The sequence below is a fragment of the Halichondria panicea genome, chromosome 14 (assembly GCF_963675165.1).
Source record: "Halichondria panicea chromosome 14, odHalPani1.1, whole genome shotgun sequence".
Taxonomy (NCBI): domain Eukaryota; kingdom Metazoa; phylum Porifera; class Demospongiae; order Suberitida; family Halichondriidae; genus Halichondria; species Halichondria panicea.
The window spans coordinates 6,291,102-6,310,991 of NC_087390.1; the positions used below are offsets into that span (position 1 = coordinate 6,291,102).

Genomic DNA, 19,890 nt, shown 5'->3' on the forward strand with positions numbered 1-19,890 from the left:
CTTATTATAATCGAGTGAAGTGTTTTCAAATTTCTAAGGGAATAATAAGTATAAAATTATATATTAATTTATCATCACGTACAGTAACAAATTAAAATTTAAGCAGAAAGTATAACTAATTAGCGCATGACATGATTATTATAATGTACAGTAAATAAATAATTATGTACAGCAGATAATTAGATCAATTAATTAATTATATATCACATACATAATGAATTATATATCACAGCTCAGAGCGGCAGTATGATAGTAGGAGCAATCCACAGCTATACAGTTGCTAGGCAACCCCTCCACTCGTCTCGGCACATCACTACGAAACAAATAACGATGACCTTTGGCCTCCGGGTGGCCTAGACGCCCGTCACTGCCACACCCCCAAGTGAACACGCCCCCCTCACGGGTCACAGCCGCACTATGGATACCTCCACACACCACACTTATCACACACTCTCCTCCAAAACTGGACGGGTTGATCTTAGTCGGCAACTCTTTGCTCTCCTGACTTCCTAGTCCCAGTTTCCCCTTGTAACCATCGCCCCACGAATAGATGTGACCATCTATCGTACAAGCTAGTGTGTGGGCGTGTCTTTCTCCCAATGAACAACTGGCTTTTGCGATAGCAATTCCGTCCAATCCGGTCACATGACTGAGTTTATTTCGGTCTGATTTTCCACCCAATCCAAGCGCTCCGTCCGCCCCTCTTCCGGCCATTAATAGCATTCCATCACTGGTAACCACAGCAACGTGCGAGTAGCCACAGCCGACGAATGAGATTGCATTGCCACCGGGAATGTCTATTTTCGTAGGAGATGTTCGCTCAAGTGTATCACCATGTCCCAGTACGCCATGAGCTCCTGTTCCCCACGACCAACAAGAACCATCTGAAGCGATTGCATACGTATAGTTGTAACCACAAGCAACCTGGTTGAATCGAACTCCGCACTCTATCGGCACTTGAACAGGGACAGTCTCAAAAGGGGAGGCTTCTTTAATCATCCCCAGGACATTGTGGGATCGATTATAGCCCCAGGCATACAGTTGTCCTTCTGAAGTGATACAAGCAGCGTGCCAGAAACCAGCAGACACTTGCACCGGTGTGTCCCGCAGGACTAATTCCGTGGGGTGGGTGTGGTCTTCTTCTGATCCCGTGCCTAATCGACCGTGTTTTCCCCATCCACAGGCAAAAATTTGTCGTTTTTTCGTCCCATCTTTGGCCTCTATTTCACATAGTAACAGAGTGAAGTGAGCACCACATGAGATTTGGAGGGGGGAGGATTTAGGGAGTTTTACGAATTGTGGTGTTTCGGCTGAAGCTGTTAGTCCATTGCCAAGTTGTCCGTACTTGCCAAAGCCCCAGCTATACACGGCCATCTGTGGGTGTGTGTGTGTGTGGATGCGTGTGTGTGTGTGTGTGTGTGTGTGTGTGTACGTGTGTGTGTGAGGGTGTGTGGTGTGTGTGTGTGTGTGTGTGTGTGTGTGAGGGTGTGTGTGTGTGTGAGGGTGTGTGTGGTGTGTGTGTGTACCTATAAAGTATTAACTAGTCTAAAAAAGTCTATAGAGAAAGTATACACAGACTCCACACAATAGAGCAACTCACCTACAACTTCAATTTTTGCTGCAGAGGTAGCCCCTCCCCCCTTTTAAACAAAGTAAACAAACCACTGGATTGATTAAATAGCACCTGACTTGCCCCAGAGAAGTAATGGCGACCTTACAAGCAGAGCGACCGTCCACTACACGCCATCCTCCCAGACCCAGTGCTCCTCCCAGAGCTGCCGTTAGTGTAACAGAAGTATCCACTGAAGAACTGATAGCAACCAGACTAGCCCTGGGCCAGAGCTACTTCGATAAAGCCAAGCAGTGAGTTACATACAATCGTATCATACGTGTAGTACCACTGATACAATGTACACACTACAAGGAAGTATCTTACATGTAGCTATTACGATGTACAGGAGTACTCCTGCGATTGATATACCATAATTTATATGATAAAAAAAAGATAAAAAAAAACTACGTGTACGTATATGATTTAAGTAATTGACCCCACCCCCACCCCTCCCCCCAGATACATAGCGGATGCGCTTGGTGAGGATGAGAGTGGTTGTAGAATGGAGGCGCTGGACTTGTACAACAAGAGCCTCACTTATCTACGGTCGGGTGTGGCCAGTCTCAGGACCAGTCTCGGAGATAGTCTCACCACAATGGCCCTCAACGAACTCAAGGGAAAGATGGAGAGGTGTGTGTGTGGTGTGGGCGGTGTGTGTGGGTGGTGTGTGTGGGTGTGAGTTCTAGCAATTTCTTCATTTAATGTTCTGTGTGTATACACTCCACATACACAGAATGAAGAATTCAATAAAATCACGGATGGAAGTACTTTTGGAACAGGAGATTGAGGAGAGAGCGCAAACCAAAGCCAGCGCTGTAACCACCCAAACTGGTCAAACCGGTCAGACGAGTACAACTGCCGAGGCTAGCGGCAGTAGGGAGGAAACAAAGGCCGACATGTTGTTCAACACTGACAATGGTAACTAACACAGAAAGCTACGACCATGCAATGAGTAGCACTTTGATAGGTTAACAATATGGTGTGCTTAGATCAGTAATTTATTTCGTGCCCATTTACTGAAAAAAAGCGTGGGCTATAAGTGGGCGCTTTTTCCAAATCAGGCCTGTTTTCATAGCTATGTTTGAGAGGCCATAACTTGTGTTGCGAGTGTCTTTAGGTACTCATCTTGCACACACACCCTCACAGGTATAGCCCTATTTGAAGTGGACAGTCGTGATCATGTGAGACGGTACGAGGACGCAGATGCTCTGAGTGTGTTCAAGTACCGAGAGAAGATTGAGGGACAGCCCCCTGCATTCCTGCAATGTGGGGGGTTCGTGTACCCCCTGGTGAGAGGGAAATCCCCCATCCTCAAGTCTGGGGAGAGGATGTACATGTTCCCTGAGCTGAGAGGAGAAGGTGAGTACTGTACTCCAGTACTGTACCTACATGTATATATACCACACGGTACTGTTGGTGTTACAGTACTAGCTTTGTGTAGCTACGTGAGTGGTTGTTGGTTAGAGGTATGTGTGCCTCGAGGCGTAGCTAAAAGTAACTGTGTTGTATACTGTAGCAAGCTAAGTGGCTTGGCACTGAGTGTTGACTATAGCTAACTAATTAAGGGCCCAGTTTGCAACACTTATGAGTAGTTTTGTGTGTGCTGTGTTCACTTGTACATTGTAACTCAGCAAGCAATTAATTAGGGAGAGTCCCTGGCTAGCTTACAAGATGGGAGGGGCTATGGACATTAAAACAGCTGTACATATACGTATGTAGCTTACTGCGTGTGTGTATGAACCACCCACACAACATTAGCTATATCGTATTTACTGTATCATTTAGAGCACAACTCTACACCTGGTTGTAACTACGTTGTTGCACGTGCATGTTATTGTTGTTCCAGTGACTGAAGAGTCCAATTTTTTCATTTCACAATCGCAAGACTTTTTATGCCCAGTGTCTGATGTGCCATTGTACAGAATCGCTGTAGCAAAGCAGTTAGGCCCGTCAGTGGTGTAGTAGTCCTGTGGTGATACAAAGGTTTGATGATAGCCGCTCACACTAGTTAGTATCACGCATACATTTCTAGCACTGTACAGAATGTATAATTGTTGGATTGGATTGTAAATACAGGAAACCAAACATACCGTAGCGTTCGTTGGTAGATAATTTGTGAAACACAGTGTTTTAGTTTGATCACCACCAACAGCCGAGAAGACACAGCTCTCTTTATTATTGTTGGATGTAATTAAGGCGCCGTTGCTCACTACTCCAACGCAGAGCACGAAGACTGCAATAATCAGCAAACCGATTAGTATCCCTTGAATGATCAGACAATTCCGTAGTCTGTTATTGTAACGACCATTGTCTAGCTGTGGATAGGAAGAACCCGATAGCAGCTGATAGCTCTCCACTGATTGTGTGGACTGTACTGATACACCAGGCTCTAGATCTGCTTGTCTTGCTGCTTTGTGGCTCATTTCTGAATCTCTTTAGCTCATCTGTGTGGAGGTCTAACTTCAGCACATTCTTTGTGGCTGGGGTTTGACTCACCTTGTCCATAATGAAAATGAAACTTTAAAACTGTTTAGGCTTTCACTGCAGGCAATTAGCAATCACTATTATTTCACTAAGGTTGCCCCTCTCCACACACACACACACGCCCACGCCACTTATGTCAGGATAGTGTGTTAAGTGTGTGTGCAGTATAGTGCTATACATTGACTACAAGAGTATATAATAGAGAAGAGAGTATCGAACGTAGGTATACTGTACATCAGATGTATGCGGAGTATAATGTGACTTCCTGTATCTGTCACAAGCTTGGAATTTGCACACTGACCAATCCAAGTGTGGGTGATGTAATCTACTTTCTAGTGTTGATTGGCTAGTGTTGTAGCAGCAATACATGTACATGCACGTAGCTTGATCGTTTGTTTCCTATAATGTTGTGGAGATGCCACATTCACACACACAGCAATGAGCTAGCTGTCTGTGTAGCCCCTCCCACCTTGTGAGCTGGGGGAAACACCAGGGACTCCCCCTAATTATGTTTCCGTTAATTGAGATGTATAGGTGTTCATTGTACACACTGTAATCTATTCATATTCTACTTAATCTGACATCTGGTTATAACTATATAGCATAGTCCAGTGCATGTTACTAAAGAGGTGGGACTTGGGTCCGCTTCAATTTCACAATTGCAAGACTTTTCATTCCCAGAAGTTTTCTGTAGTGTGGCTGTAGCACGACAGCTGGAGCTAACACTGATGACCCTAGTGACCTCACAGCGGACGTCAGTGGTGTAGTAGTCCTGTTGGACAGTTAAATTACTAATTATGAGCACACAAATGAAAAAATATTTAATTAAGCACTCTACTTTTATGTACGTTTTTACATTGAAATCAAGCCAAGTACAAAAGATTACGTACCTTAGCTATCGTTGATAGAGAGTTTGTGGTACACGGTGAATTAGTGGCCTTTAACGTGACATTCCTTGAGAAGCGACAATTTGCTGTATCCTGGATACAGTTGAGGGTGGGGGGTGTTTCAACTGGGATTATCTGGTGGCTAGCAGAGCTGTTGTTGTTGACAGGCCTGTTGTTGCCTAGCATCACTCCAACACTGAGCACTAGTACCAAGACTGCAGCAAACAGCAAAGCAATTATTATCCCTTGAATGATCAAGCAATTCCGTAGTCTATTAATACGACCATTGTCTAGCGGTAGATAGATAGCATCATTTATTCGTTGATAGCCATCACCATTTATTCGTTGATAGTCATCACCAGACTGTACTCTTTCTACTTCAGGCTCAGCTTGTCTTTCTGCTCTGTAGCTCATCTCTGTCAAGGTCTAAAGGTCCCTTCAGCACATTCTTTGTGGCTGAGAAAACCATACAATTTTATAATGAAGCTTTAAAACTAGTTTTCATTTAATGTTTTACCCCCCCCCCTCCCTCCCTCCCCACACACACACACACATGCCACTTTGTTACGTATACGTTGTAGGAATGGTGTCTGTATAAATAGTGCTTACATCTTACATGCATTGGCTATAGTGTTGTATGAATACCTTACACGTTCACGTACGTAGCTTGATTCTCCTATAATGTTGTGGAGGTGCCCCACATACACACATAGCAGAGCTAGCTGTCTATGTAGCCCTTTGAGCTAGGGGAACACCAGGGACTCCCCCCTAATTAATTAGCCTGTATTGTGGTTAATACAGGTTTATTGTCTAATTGTACACACTATTAGACAATAACTATTTTAACACACTATTTTAGGGCACATAGAATTCCATATGCTCTAAAATAGTGTGTACAATTAGACAATAAACCTGTATTAATTAGTTGAATGTGGCTAATGGCCGAACAGTAATCATGGTATAAGGTGAACAAAGAAAGTTACGAGTCCGGCTCAAATGTTATACAAAAACACAACATACCTTTTAAAAAAGAAGAATGGTTCTTTCCTACTTACTTACTTGACCTGACATTTGGTTATAACTAAATTGCACTGTCCACTGCATAATACTGTAGGAGTAGTCGATATCACTTCCATCTCACAATAACAAAGGTTCTGATCCATCCCAGTATTATTGTACGGGGTGACTGTAGCACGGCAGCTGGCGTACGTCCCAGTAACCATAGTGACCTCACAGCGGACGTCAGTGGTGTATCCCTGTTCGACATTAAAATGAGTACACTATGTTTTTAGGGTCCTAGAGTTGTCGTAATTGCTACACGTACAGTAGAGGCCAAAATAAAGTTTCTGTTTCGTTTGCGTAGTACTCTGCGTTTGTTTTGATTTCGTTGCACGCAAGCAAAACAATCGTTTTGGTGCATGTGTACTCAGGTGTGTTGACTTACACAACCCGCAGGCAATTAATTAATTAATTAAGGCAAGTGTTACATGCTGTGAGTGTAAACAACGTAACCACGACACCGCAGCGTAGTACATGCGTGGGCGGAAACGGGCCTTCGTGTGCAATCTAGTCAGCTATCTACGGAAACGGAACAGAAACTTTATTTTGGCCTCCACTGTAGATTGGATTGTAAATACTATATCATTTACTGGCTTGACCTTTAATGCAATTATATCACACTTGCCTTAACATTCGATGATAGAGAATTTGTTGTACACGATGCCTTACATTCGCCACTGGTTGTACGAGATGCCCAGAAGGGGCAATACGTAGCGTTACTGTAGCAGCTCGGAATGTGGATCGTGTCAGCTGGTATTACCACAGAGCTGTTAGTGTTGTTAGTGTTGTTAGTGTTGACAGGCAGAAGGAAGGTGGTGCTCAGTACACCTGCTACGATGACCAGTACTAGTACCAAGGTTGCAGCACTCACCACGAAAATTACGCAACTACGTCGTTTGTCACAACAGCCACCGCGGTTTGGCTGTGGTATCAGTGGTACGTTGGCTGGCTGTGGTCCGTTAGCTAGCTGTGGTCCGTTGGCTGGCTGTGGTCCATTGGCTGCATGTGGTCCGTTGGCTGCATGTGGTATGTTGGCTGCATGTGGTCCATTAGCTAGCTGTTGTACGTTGGCTGGCTGTTGTACGTTGGCTGCATGTGGTCCATTGGCTGCATGTGGTCCGTTGGCTGCATGTGGTCCATTAGCTAGCTGTTGTACGTTGGCTGGCTGTTGTACGTTGGCTGCATGTGGTCCATTGGCTGCATGTGGTCCATTGGCTGCATGTGGTCTGTTGGCTGCATGTGGTCCATTAGCTGCATGTGGTCCATTGGCTGCATGTGGTACGTTGGCTGGCTGTTGTACGTTGGCTGCATGTGGTCTGTTGGCTGCATGTGGTCCATTAGCTGCATGTGGTCCATTAGCTGCATGTGGTCCATTAGCTAGCTGTTGTACTGGCTGTTGTACGTTGGCTGGCTGTTGTACGTTAGCTAGCTGTGGTACGTTGGCTGGCTGTGGAGGATTGAGAGCATTATAACCAGCTACTACCTGATAGTTGACTTGCTGATAGTTTTGTGCTTGTACTGGTAGTCTTAGAGCACCAAAAGATGCCATGTCTTTCACAATAGCTATATAGTTTTAACGTAGAGGTCAAATGCCTAAGATGCCATGTCTTTCACAATAGCTATATAGTTTTAACGTAGAGGTCAAATGCCTACTCAGCTGCATGGGAAACTACCTCCGGCTATATATAGTGAGTATTGCTTAATTCTGGCTTTCCATATTCCCATGCAGTCAAATATGTATTAGCAAGATTGAGTATAAATATGGTCAGTGTGCAAATTCCAAGCTTGTGACAGATACAGGAAGTCACGTTACTCTCTGCATACATCTGATGTACAGTATTCGTTGATAGTCATCACCATTTATCCTCTGATAGCCGTCACCAGACTGTACTCTTTCTACTTCAGGTTCTCCTTGTCTAGCTGCTCTGTAGCTCATCTCTGTGAGGGTCTAAACTTAAAATGTCCCATCAGCACATTCTTTGTGGCTGAGAAAACCATACAATTTTTATAGTGAAGCTTTTAATTAAGATTAATGTTGACCTCACACACACACGTACGCGTGCGCCACTCATGTTTCGTACGTCAGGTGCATGTGTGTGTGTGTGTATAGTGCTTACATTGGCAGTGTTGTATTCATATACGTGTCACTTGTTTGGTTTCCTGTAATGTTGTTGTGTATTATTATCACACACACACACAGCAACGAGCTAGCTGTGTATGTAGCCCCTCCCACCTCAGGGACTCTCCCTAATTAATTCGCTTGCATTGCAAAGTTTATACATGTTCAGCCCAGTATACTATTGACTGTACACAATAATAATTATGTTCATGTGTGCTTGTGCACTATTTTTATGATTCATTACAGTTACACAAATTGTCAATTTTGTCTAGCTTTCGATTGTACATGTACTTAAGTGACTGGACACCTGGTTATTTCTAAATTGCACTCTCCAGAGCATGGTGTAGATGTGTCGCTCGCGCTCAGCATATGACACTGACAATGCTTATCTCCACCATCGCTATCGCATAGAGTGGCTTTAGCACGTGCACGGCAGAATACATCGGTCTTGATCGTACACTGAACGCTCGTGGTGTTGTAGCCCTGCAGTTTAAAGTAATAATTTATGAGTACACTGTGATCATACTTAGAGAGTTGGATTGCAAAATACCTCCTTTCTGAACAAAGCCAACTATACGTACGTATGTAGGTATATGAGAGATTGTAATAAAATTATCATACCTGAACATTCAGTGGTAGAGAATCTGTGTTACACGGAAAATTCGGAAAATTTGACCATCTTAGGAACCGACAAGATGTTGTGTTTTTGTGGCACTTATTGTGGAGCATTTCAGCCGGGATATGGTCGCCACTAGAACTGTCGTTGTTGACAGAGCTGTTGTTGTTGTCAATGGAGTTGTTGTTATTGACAGTCAGCTGGGAGGTGCTTAGCACTGCTATTCCAGCACTGAGTACCAGGACCAAGAGTACAGTGATCACCACGGCAATTAGGTAATTACGTCGTTTGTGGTTTACACCATCACGCACCAACAGAGGTTCGTCTTCTTCTTCTCTTACGTGGTCTTCTTCATTTATTCTTAGTTGCTCAGCTTCTGCCATTTCTAACTGTCTAGAGCTGTAGAGCTATAGAGGTCAAATGTCTCTAACGTACTCAGGGACTTGAAACTATACTATACTATACTTCAGGCTATTATGTAGTGTGAGTCTCATATATTGATGAGCCAGGGGAAACACCTGGGACTCCCACGAAAGTTAATTTGCATTGACACCCATTGTGCGGGAAGTCACCTCATGTGCATGCATGTGCGTACTGCCTCCATACTACTATTAAACAGGGATTGAAATAACAGGTCTGCCATTTATAGTGCTCTATAGTTGTAATGTGCATGTATACTTGAATTGAAATTGTACATAGCCTTTTACGAGGTCTCATGGGGAAATTATATTTGTACTATATTTGTACTGTGCAATGACATCATAGCTGTCCATTGTCGATCATGCAGTGACTGGTTATGTGACCATATGTGACTGGTTATTTGTGATGATATTCATAGCTGCTTAATTGTGTGTCAATGCAGTCAGTATAATTATATGCCGTATTTATTGGGTGTGAATTAACTGGCAACTGTGCAAGCACATATTTAAAATTAATTATTTAGCAGCACATGCAGTAACTTCAGAGCTAACATTATATAACATGCCTCTATCCTAATGTGCTACATGTGTTTTGTATAAGACAACTCCCTCAAATAGCAATTCACTCCGGGCACCTAGTAACCACTATCCAGCACTTGTCATTGGTTATTAAAGTCTTGTTGTCCTTGGAGACAGCCTGCAGATTCAGATTAGCCTGGCACCAGCACGTCACATTCATATCACCGATGTTGCCACTTCTTTGTAGAGTAGCATAAGCATGGATATACGAGTGGATAGAGTTATCTGCTTCGTATTCGCAACGTATGTCCGTTGTGTAGTAACCCTGAATGCACGAAAGAACGATTATAAACCATCATAGAAGTAAGTGCACTCTGGTAGTAACTATAAGCTTCGAACTACTTTGACTTAACTTTTACATAACTTACACTAATGTTATATGGGAAGGATGCCGTGGTACAAGTAAAGCCATTCGCTGTGCAGTTGGCCAAGTTTTGGTAGCAGCGATTGTAGGTAGCCATGGTATTGCTTGTAGCAATGGTAGCTGTTAGTGCTGTGACTACCAATGCTATCACTGCCACCATCACTGGGAGGAGATACTTGGACACTCGTTCCCTCAGCGATGAATCTTGGTTGTTGTTTCCATTGATCACTAACTTGCTTGTCTCATCAGTTCCCATCTTTACTATAGTAGTGTGTCTTGGAGTGGACCTTAATTTGTTAGCAGTTCTTTCACTCAGTATTTTCACTTCTCAGATATAAGTGTATTATGACTCGTGTAACTTACGTATTATATAGCCGTAAATTGCAGATTGTGTGAATTTTATAGTCTTCACTCAGACAAACCTTATGACCGGCCCGTAAAGGAAATTACTTACCTTCATTGTACGTACTCAGTGCATGCACACATCCAAACAGGTGTGCCATGGTTGCCAGTTGCTAATTAAATTTACTGTAAAATAGACACAACTAAATACATATACACAATTAATCATTCTCTTGATCTATCCTAGTAGCACCTTATATACATACTACAGTAAGTTCAGAGCTAGCATATACAACATGCCTCTATCCTAATGTGCTACAGTGTCACGGTTTTGTGTAAAACAACTCCCTCAAATAGCAATGTACTCCGGACACCTAGTGACCACTATCCAGCACTTGTCATTGGTTAGAGTTCTGTTGTACTTGGAGACAGCCCACAGCTGCAGGGAAGCCTGGCACCAGCACTGCACATTTGCATGACCTCCCGTGCCACCTCTTTGTAGAACAGTTGAGACATGGGCATACGAGACATTATCGTTGACTGCTTCGTATTCGCAGCGTATGTCCGTATTGTAGTAATCCTGAATGCATAAAATTGACAAATAAAAATGATTATTGCTCAAAGTATGCACTCCGGTATAGTAACTATACGCTTTGAGTTTGCACTTTTATAATATATTACCGTATCCCTCGTGCGGCTACGCCTCGAGGCATAATTATGACTTACACTCATGTTATAGTTGAAGGATGGTGTAATACAGCTACTGACATTGACTGTGCAGCTGGCCAAGTTTTGGTAGCAGCGTTTGTAGGTAGCCATGGTAATGCTTGTAGCAACGGTAGCTGTTAGTGCTGTGACTACCAATGCTATCACTACCACCATCACTGGGAGGAGATACTTGGACACTCGTTCCCTCAGCGATGAATCTTGGTTGTTGTTTCCATTATTGATTAAGGGTGTTGTCTCATTAGTGCCCATCTTTACTAGTTAGTGTGTCTTGTAGCTTACGATCAGGCCTTGATTGTTAGCAGTTCTTCACTCAGTATTTGGTTTCACTATATTATTCACGACTCATGTGACTTTCTTGTAGTTTAAAGCCGTAATTGGAATTACTCATAGACATGTGTGGATATACTAATATATAGTTAGAGTAAAGTTTAGCGTATGGTACAAATCATGTGTTAAATGTATAGTTACTTAACAGGGCATCTGGTGATCACCAGGGTACAAGTTCCAGTGATACAGGACATTATCTTATGGCCTAATTTCTCAGGTTCAACCATATTGCAATGGCAGGAGATGTCATCAACATCTTTATGCAGTACTGCCGTCTTCATATTCATATTGCACTTTGTATCGATGACACAGCGTACATCAGTTGTGTAGTAACCCTGACGATATTGTGTGTGTGGGGGGGGGGGGATTTTATATAGTAGTTCAGTTGTATTTTCAGTATATCTTTTTGCATGCAGCGTATAATTAATGGCTATATTTATAGTATCTCTCTGACTATACAAATACAATGCCTCCATTTGATAAATAATCTTTGCTCTTCCAATAATAATTATACAGCTATATGCATGTATAATACATGCATGCATGCATACGTACGTAGTAGCTAGAGTACAGTATCCACCTATAATTATATACCGTTGCATTAATGATGAGGTAGCTTGTGGCACAATTCATCCAATAGTCTAGTCCGCCACCCGGGGGGAATGAACAGCTGGCTGTCTCCTGGTGACAGCTCTCATACAATCTCCCGGGAGAGTTGATCCTCTCACTCATGCTGTTCATGGCACTCAGAAGGTGACTGGAAAGAGCTCCAAAGCTTACAATCATAGCTAAAGTTGTCACAAATAGTATAACTGTTAGTGACGCTTGAATGATGTGACATTTGCTTCGCTTAAACTTGTTGTCACCATTATTTGGGAGTGGTGGGTTATTGCCAACTTCAGGCGCTTGTTGATAGCCACCTCTTGCTACTGCCGAGGCTCGGGGATGACAACTCTTGGAACATCCGGTTCTTCGTTTACGATGAGGTTTGGGTTGTATAGAGGTCGTCTTTCAAGACTCATGTCAACTGTAGTATATATATATATACAGCTAGCTAGCTACTGTTAGGTTCATGCACTTTATATGATATTAATCATGTGGTTAGTGTGTACAGGGAAAGCACCATCTCACTGTTAGCTTTCATGTTGGGAACCCCTACACATGCGTAGGTCTAGCTGAACACCTGTTGTCCTTGCATCAAAGTATAAAGTGCGTATGCGTGGGTACACGTACATTATTCTGACCAAGGTTATTCTTGTATACATGGACAAATTTGTAATATTATTAGTAGTATATTGCGTGTGCTTAATATATGTACAGTGCAACAACCAAAGAGAGTAGATTTTTTTTTATATTATTTTTTTTCACATTTTGTGGCATATCTTCTGAAGTAAAAGTGATATGATCTATTTGAGTGCAGGTACTGAAAGTTCAATTATTGGCGCTTCCATTGGACCACCACCTGTTACATCATATGACATCATCACTATGAAATGGCTGTCTGAAGATGTGTACCTCCGAAAATATGTTAGGAATAGAAGTAGCTTATTTGTTTGAGTTAAGATCTGAAATTTATTGTGTATGTACCTGACTATATTGCTCATCTTTTGAGCTTCAACGGAAGTCTGGGCTGCTAGTAAGTTCTGAGAAATACTGAATTTTGTTGTTTTTTGGTGGCAAATATGTTAGGAATACAACTTTTGATTTTATGCTAGTTAAGGTCTGATTTTTGAGGAGCATGTACTACAATAGCATAGAATTCATCTGTACTAACTTACAGGAGCTAGACAAGTCTCATCTTTGCTAGAGCGGCCCTTCTTGTCAAAAATGGTGATTTTGCTCCGTTTTGCTACTTTTGCTGACGTATGCAATGATATTCATTGATTTGTGACATCACAAATCATCTTGTTGTTATTTGCTACATCCAAAGGTCATGTGATGTCTACCTGCAAATACACAGTTGGTGTTGGTCATTCTGTGTCACAGGGGCGTGGTAATTGAGCTTACTACGTAGCCAAATCGCCCCAAAAGTCATAAAAAGCACTGTTTTTGACAGGATGGGCCGCTCTAGCAAAGAAGAGGCTAGCCTAACACCTGTAAGTTAGTACAGATGAAAAGTACACTATTGTAGTACATGCTGCTCAAAAATCAGACCTTAACTAATATAAAATCGAAAGTTGTATTCCTAACATATTTGCCACCAAAAAACAACAAAATGCAGTATTTCTCAGAACTTACTAGTAGCCCAGACTTCCGTTGAAGCTCAAAAGATGAGCAATATACTCAGGTACATACACAACAAATTTCAGATCTTAACTCAAACAAATAAGCTACTTCTATTCCTAACATATTTTCGGAAGTACACATCTTCAGACAGCCATTTTATACTAATGATGTCATGTGATGTAACAGGTGGTGGTCCAATGGAAGCGCCAATAGTTGAACTTTCAGTACCTGCACTCAAATAGATCATATCACTTTTACTTTAGAAGATATGCCACAAAATGTAAAAAATGTGTACCAAAAAAAAAAATCTACTCTCTTTGGTTGTTGCACTGTACATAATTATAGGCGTATTGTGTGGGCGTGTGCGTGTACTGTGCTGACTCTTTATATTTCGTTGAGTCTTATATGCACGAAGTATCAATTTTTGGGGTTATAATTATAATCAGCAATTGCTTGTTTTTAGAATGTTGTGTAGATTGTGGAGGTGCCCCATGTACACACACATGCAGCAGTGAGCTAGCTGTTTGAGTATCTTTGTAGCCCCTCCCACCTTGTGAGCGAAGGGACCAGGGGACTCCCCAAAATTGTCTTCACATAATATAGAGTATGCACAATTCTAAAAAGTATTCATTTTTCCTGGCATCTGGTTATAACTAGATTACATATTCCAGTGCATGTTGCTTCGGGGGTTCCCCCACTTGGTTTTTTAATCATTTCACAATAGCAAGACTTTTTATCCCCAGTCTCATCGTACAGAATCATAAGAGCAGGGCAGGTACTTAGTCCAGTGACCTCACAGCGGACGTCAGTGGTGTAGTAGCCCTGTATATACGTATTGTATATAATTATATGTGTAGAGTAGTATATTTCATGTTAGCATTGCTATAGAATATAAATTGGAATATGTATGAGAAACCTAACTTGCCTTGGCTTTTGTTGATAGAGAATTTGTGGAACACGTTGATACAGCCTCGCCACTATCAGTCGTATTTCTAGAGAATAAACAATCCACTGTATCCTGGTGACAGCTCAGTGTGTGTGGTGCAGAGCTGTTAGTGTTGGTGTTGACAGACGTATGGAAGATGCTTATCACAACTCCAAAGCCGACCGCTAGTACCACGAATGCAACAAACAGCACGGCGATTAGTATCCCTTGAACAATTAGGCAAGTCCGTTGTTTGTTATTACGGACATCATTTAGCTGTCGAGGATTGTCATCATTAGCTACCGGCTGATAGCCACCTGCTGCTGCTTGCATCAGTACTCTTGGTTCATCAGGTTGTCCCTGGGCTTCTGCTTCGTGATCCATTGCTAACTGTCCTAACAATAGTTGTGTATAGGGTCTAATTAAATGTCTTGTGTAACTCACGTCAAATGTGTAGTTACAGCTAGCTACTTGTTTAGTGGTTCACCCACTTTATATATTAATTAAGCATGTGGTTAGTGTGTACAGGGAAAGCACCATCTCACTGTTAGCTTTCATGTTGGGAACCCCTACACATGCGTAGGTCTAGCAGAACACCTGTTGTCCTTGCATCAAAGTATAAAGTGCGTATGCATAGGTACACGTACATTATTCTAACCAAGGTTATACGTTCAAGTAGATCTCCCTCCCCTCATGTACAGTATACAGCTAGCAGCTAGCATAATTATACGTGATATACAAACAAAGTACTTATTCTCTACTTGATCTGACATCTGGTTATAACTAGATTGCAAAGTCCAGTGCATATTATTCCAGGGGATAAGAACCCAGTCATTTCACAATAGCAAAACTTTTGATCTCCAGTGTTATTGTACAGTGTCGCAAAAGCTTGGCAGTAAGGCCCATTAGTGACCTCACAGCGGACGTCAGTTGTGTAGTAGTCCTGTGTTGTGTATAAAGTTCATGTAAATACTAGCTATTGGTTACCAAACTTGCCTTAGCATTCGTTGATAGAGGAGGTGTGTAACACGATGCCTCAGTTTCGATGGTATGATTCTTCAAGAAGTGACAATTTGTGGTGTCCTGGTGACAGCTTAGGGTTTGGGCTGCAGAGCTTACATGCGAAAGAAAGATGCTTAGTACAACTCCAAAACTGAGTACCATTGCCAAGAATACAGCAAACATCGCAGCAATTAGTATAATTAAGCAGATGTGTAGTTTGTTGTAACGACCATCATTTTGCAGTGGAGGATTGGCATCATTATGACCAGCTAGTCGCTGATAGCCTTCATCTGCTGGTACTCTTGGTTCATCAGGTTGTGGCTGGTCTTCTGCCTCGAGATCCATTTCTAGCAACAATATATAGCTGTGTAGGGTCTCATTAAATGTCTATTCAGCAGGGAAACTATACCTCAGGCCATACTGCATGGGTCTTGGTAGGAATGCACTGGGCACACACACACCACACACACGCCCCCTCCGTGTAGGGTTTCCTGTAATGTTGTGTAGATGCCCCATACACACACATCAGGGCTAGCTGTTTGACTGTCTTTGTTAATAGGCCCTGGAAAATTATTACTTTTAAGCACAGCCTTAGCCTAAATTTAGCCTATTATGCTGGGGAAGTTTTAGTTGTATTTTCAGTATCATTTGCGTAGAGTGATATTCAAGGAGTTTTACTCCATCCCACCCACACACACGCCCCCTCCACAGATGGCACAGTGCTAGGTGTGATTCTGGACTCGGCTTCAGAAGAGGAAATTGCACAATTTGACTCACTACTATCTGAACTAGGTACGCTAAAGGTCAAGGAGACCTCAGAAGAAAAAGGGGGGCAGGAAGTGGGTATGTCTGAAGGGGCGGAGTCTCAATGGGGAAGCACGGTCGCTGGAGTAAGATAAATAATTATAAGATCTAATGATTTATTTTGGCCACCCCTCACTCCGCAGAAAATTGACAAAGGTGTTAGCTGGGTTTCTATTAAGATAGCCCAGGGCACTGAGGCTGCTGGCAATCTCATCTCCAAGGTAACCAACCATGCAGTATGCATTTAATTAGTTTGCACAAGTACATGTGCTTAAATGACAAATGCCTTTTGCACGTTCAACAGATAATTATGTTGACCATAATTATTAAATTGTGTTTCATAAAGTGATGTAACTAAAAATCTATAGTAAAGGAAATAAATATCTATACACATTCATAGTACAGTTTGACGACAGGAACGCCATTTAACAATTCCTCTTGTTTCAACTTCCGGTACTCTTCCGTGGTGATCACCAGTTTACTGCATGTCCGTGTCTCCTGACCGCCATCATCAACCAGCTCCAAGCACATTCTCACCCTCTCACACTCACTCAGTGTGAGAGGTAAGGCATTCTGTTTCTTTGCTTCTAATAATGACTGGAGGTTTGTTAACCTAGCTGTTAACTGACTTGTCAGACTATCGGCTTGGCTTTGCTGCATTGCCCTGAGGAGAGACTCCAAGGTATTGTTGTTGTTTAGTGAAGTGTTTTGACTCATTAGTAGCGTAACTTCTTCTTCAAGCTCCTGTAAGCCCGCATCCAGTGTGTCTGTCTTGTTGCTAAGCAGTTCCACTTTGTTTATAAGCTCTTGATTTTGCGAGAACAAACTCAAAGTCTGTATATAAATCAAACTAAACTGATTCGAGGCTTCGACAATCTTTTGTTCCAACTTCATATCGAATCGTAGCCGGTCTTGTTCGGCATTATACAACAGCTGAGCATTTTCAGCCACCATTATGCCCACCCTCCCTTCAAGGTTTTTTATCCTCTGGTCATGTGATGCTACAATTCCGATTAATACTATGAGTATCAGCAGGGCTACAGCAAACATCACCATAGCAATCACAATCAGTACACAGTACTGTGTTTTGTTGAGAGGCCGGAAACAAGGCGAAATTTCGAGAGCTCCACATATCGTGTCTGGTTTGTCCTCAGCTGTCTCTGTTAGTTTATCATCGAGATCTTCTGAGGCCATTTCTTTATCCATTGGATCTCCGACTGTAATCTCAACTGATGAGTCACTTCTTATTATATTCAGCTTCTTTTCTGCACTCATTCTACGTGCACTAAATCTCTCTCTGTGTTATTCTCTATTCTCTACGCATGCACTGTCTTAGTAGTAGCACTAAGACTGCTGCATAGGAATGTTGGCACTATTGCAGTGTGTTAATTTGCTGTTGAGTATCTAGTTAGCAACGTCTGTTTGATCTAGCTATCTAGTCTGGGCTACATGCACTGCATGCATATACTGATATTATAGCTATAGTTTCTCTGTATAGGATGTAGACTGGGCTACACTGCACATGTATAGTTATTCCTGTGGCTAGTTTCTTTGTATTTCGCAGGATAGTGCTATAATTTGGCTTCAGTAGACATTCGTTGCATGGTAGTTAATTGTGGAATGCTTTTAGTGTTTGGTTACATGCATTCACAAGAAAGATGGTACATGATTTAATTATGAATCTATAGCTTCACCATAATTATAAAGATGCTGGTATTGACATGATGTGGCGTGCTATAGAGCTATAACTGCATCACAGTGTGTGTGGTGTGGGTGTGTGTGTGTGTGTTGTGTGAGTTGTGATCGATCTACTGTACACTATATGTGTGGGAGTATATCATGCAATGAGCAATGCATGCAATTATGTGATTGGTTGCTATGTTAGTTGGAATAGAACTGAAATATGATACTTCTGAGAAAACATCAACACGTTGCCCACATCATAACACAAGTGCACTACCTCATTAATTTATTTCTTAACACAGTCTATAATTACACATATTGCTGCATGTACAACAACTCCAGCTCTTCCCACACACACACACACACACGCCCACACACATACGTAGGGTGCCAACAAACTTCGTGAAAAAATCGAACCAAATGAAAAGCCGACAGAAATTCCTGAGTCAGTCCAGAAAGGTGTTCATTACACACGCAAGGCTACTGGCTATGTGGTCGGTGTTAGTGATTATCTGATGGTATCTCTGGCTAAACTGACAGTGAAGGTTGGCAGGGAGGCTGGTAAAGTCGTGGCCAACTCTGATGTAAGGACATATGCACGTACATGTATAATGTGTGTGTGTGTACATGTGAGGTAGTCATATGGTCGACTGCACTCTTCATAATTATGAAGTATTAGCATCAACCAACCTGAAATAATCCTCTGTACGTGCATCCAATTAAGACATGTATTAGTAGCATTCTGCTGTGTTATGTGGTGTGTGGTTGTCCATGCATGCAATACTGGATTGATAATTACGTAAGTTTTCATGTGCTCCAGATGGTTAAGAACGCAGACATCCACCCTCAGGCTAAAGAGGCCTGGAAGGTCACTAAGTCCGGCCTCAAAGGTACACAAATTAATGTACAATATCAAATTTGAAATTGTCTGTTTTTCAATATTTTATAGGAGCAGCATCGATGTTTGTTGATTTAGAGCAAGGTGCAGTGGCTGTAGTGAAGTCCGTGGGACAGGAGACCTCTCAAACCGTGGGGCACAAGTACGGAGAAGATGCTGGTCATGTGACTAAGGACTCAATGGCTGCTGCCTCTGACGCTGCAATACTAGCCGGGGTGAGTGATGTGTGTGTGTGTGTGTGTGGGGGGGGGGGGGGGTGTGTGCATGTACTGTGTGTGCGTACAGGTGTGTTTGCCATAATTATTGTATACATGCAGCATTACTGAGCCAGCTCTAGACTTTTGGGGGCCAAAAAAACAGAGACCCAAAATTAATGGACCCATTTTTGTAAATCATTGTTTGGAACCTAAGTTATGCCCATGCACTGTTGTTATGCATTGCTATTTATACTTGTACGTCTATACTTTAAGCCATTTACAAGTTGGTAAGCTTAATTGTAGCAGGTATTTACCCGCCCCCCCCACACACACACACACACGCATACACCCCACACACACAGACGTACTGGAGCTGGAAGACATGGGGCATTCGTTTCGTAGGCAAAGTCGGTGAAGTAATGGCCAAAGAATCGCGAGAAAAGAAAGACAAACTTCAAAACAGCAAATAGACAGTTTAATTATGTAATTATTATCAAGAACATTAGACCTGCGTTAATTGTTATTAATTTGCCTCTGTGCATTTTTTATCTCTCTTCAAAAACAGTCGCTATAATTATTCTGCATGTTCACATGCAGAATTACCTCGGGGTCAGGCCC

The 19,890-nt window shown here is 42.3% G+C and overlaps 4 protein-coding genes and 2 long non-coding RNA genes across 7 annotated transcripts; 1 reads left to right on the forward strand and 5 right to left on the reverse strand.

Annotated features, from left to right (window-relative positions):
- Positions 1 to 45: 45 nt before the first annotated feature.
- LOC135348191 (uncharacterized) lies at positions 46 to 1,643 on the reverse strand. The gene is made up of 2 exons (XM_064546384.1): positions 1,601 to 1,643; positions 46 to 1,374 (listed from the first exon to the last, which is right to left on the reverse strand). Exon 2 carries the CDS (start codon positions 1,372 to 1,374, stop codon positions 220 to 222), a length of 1,155 nt encoding a protein of 384 aa, XP_064402454.1. The 5' UTR covers positions 1,601 to 1,643; the 3' UTR covers positions 46 to 219.
- Positions 1,635 to 19,839, forward strand: LOC135348180 (spartin-like). Its single transcript, XM_064546369.1, has 10 exons — positions 1,635 to 1,863; positions 2,072 to 2,242; positions 2,346 to 2,530; positions 2,759 to 2,971; positions 16,402 to 16,580; positions 16,638 to 16,715; positions 18,564 to 18,761; positions 18,998 to 19,067; positions 19,127 to 19,290; positions 19,635 to 19,839. The coding sequence occupies exons 1-10, from the start codon at positions 1,706 to 1,708 to the stop codon at positions 19,740 to 19,742; spliced, it is 1,524 nt and encodes a 507-aa protein (XP_064402439.1). The 5' UTR covers positions 1,635 to 1,705; the 3' UTR covers positions 19,743 to 19,839.
- Positions 4,618 to 8,054, reverse strand: LOC135348192 (uncharacterized). 2 transcript variants are annotated; one of them, XM_064546386.1, is made up of 5 exons: positions 7,900 to 8,054; positions 6,668 to 7,489; positions 5,629 to 6,239; positions 4,987 to 5,439; positions 4,618 to 4,868 (listed from the first exon to the last, which is right to left on the reverse strand). In XM_064546386.1, exons 1-3 carry the CDS (start codon positions 7,900 to 7,902, stop codon positions 6,039 to 6,041), a joined length of 1,026 nt encoding a protein of 341 aa, XP_064402456.1. In that variant the 5' UTR covers positions 7,903 to 8,054; the 3' UTR covers positions 4,618 to 4,868; positions 4,987 to 5,439; positions 5,629 to 6,038. The 2 variants fall into 2 exon arrangements, with proteins under 2 accessions (XP_064402456.1, XP_064402455.1); XM_064546385.1 differs by having other exon boundaries at positions 6,668 to 8,052.
- LOC135348214 (uncharacterized) lies at positions 8,347 to 10,467 on the reverse strand. Its single transcript, XM_064546430.1, has 3 exons — positions 10,144 to 10,467; positions 8,783 to 10,040; positions 8,347 to 8,644 (listed from the first exon to the last, which is right to left on the reverse strand). The coding sequence occupies exons 1-2, from the start codon at positions 10,393 to 10,395 to the stop codon at positions 9,819 to 9,821; spliced, it is 474 nt and encodes a 157-aa protein (XP_064402500.1). The 5' UTR covers positions 10,396 to 10,467; the 3' UTR covers positions 8,347 to 8,644; positions 8,783 to 9,818.
- On the reverse strand, positions 14,323 to 15,200 carry LOC135348216 (uncharacterized). The gene is made up of 2 exons (XR_010398673.1): positions 14,689 to 15,200; positions 14,323 to 14,585 (listed from the first exon to the last, which is right to left on the reverse strand). It is a non-coding gene; the product is annotated as an uncharacterized LOC135348216 (long non-coding RNA).
- On the reverse strand, positions 15,423 to 16,118 carry LOC135348220 (uncharacterized). Its single transcript, XR_010398676.1, has 2 exons — positions 15,685 to 16,118; positions 15,423 to 15,631 (listed from the first exon to the last, which is right to left on the reverse strand). It is a non-coding gene; the product is annotated as an uncharacterized LOC135348220 (long non-coding RNA).
- Positions 19,840 to 19,890: the final 51 nt, after the last annotated feature.

What these genes read in the sequence shown, in the direction of transcription:
- LOC135348191 (XM_064546384.1), bottom strand. Translation starts at nt 1,374, where the DNA reads ATGGCCGTGTATAGCTGGGGCTTTGGCAAGTACGGACAACTTGGCAAT.
- LOC135348180 (XM_064546369.1), top strand. Translation starts at nt 1,706, where the DNA reads ATGGCGACCTTACAAGCAGAGCGACCGTCCACTACACGCCATCCTCCC. An exon ending in CCCTGAGCTGAGAGGAGAAG is followed by an intron (nt 2,972 to 16,401) that starts GTGAGTACTGTA and finishes CCCCCTCCACAG; the next exon opens with ATGGCACAGTGCTAGGTGTG. An exon ending in CTGGCAATCTCATCTCCAAG is followed by an intron (nt 16,716 to 18,563) that starts GTAACCAACCAT and finishes ACACATACGTAG; the next exon opens with GGTGCCAACAAACTTCGTGA.
- LOC135348192 (XM_064546385.1), bottom strand. Translation starts at nt 7,591, where the DNA reads ATGGCATCTTTTGGTGCTCTAAGACTACCAGTACAAGCACAAAACTAT. An exon ending in CTCTATCATCGAATGTTAAG is followed by an intron (nt 6,240 to 6,667) that starts GCAAGTGTGATA and finishes AATGTCGAACAG; the next exon opens with GGATACACCACTGACGTCCG.
- LOC135348214 (XM_064546430.1), bottom strand. Translation starts at nt 10,395, where the DNA reads ATGGGAACTGATGAGACAAGCAAGTTAGTGATCAATGGAAACAACAAC. An exon ending in CCTTCCCATATAACATTAGT is followed by an intron (nt 10,041 to 10,143) that starts GTAAGTTATGTA and finishes TCGTGCATTCAG; the next exon opens with GGTTACTACACAACGGACAT.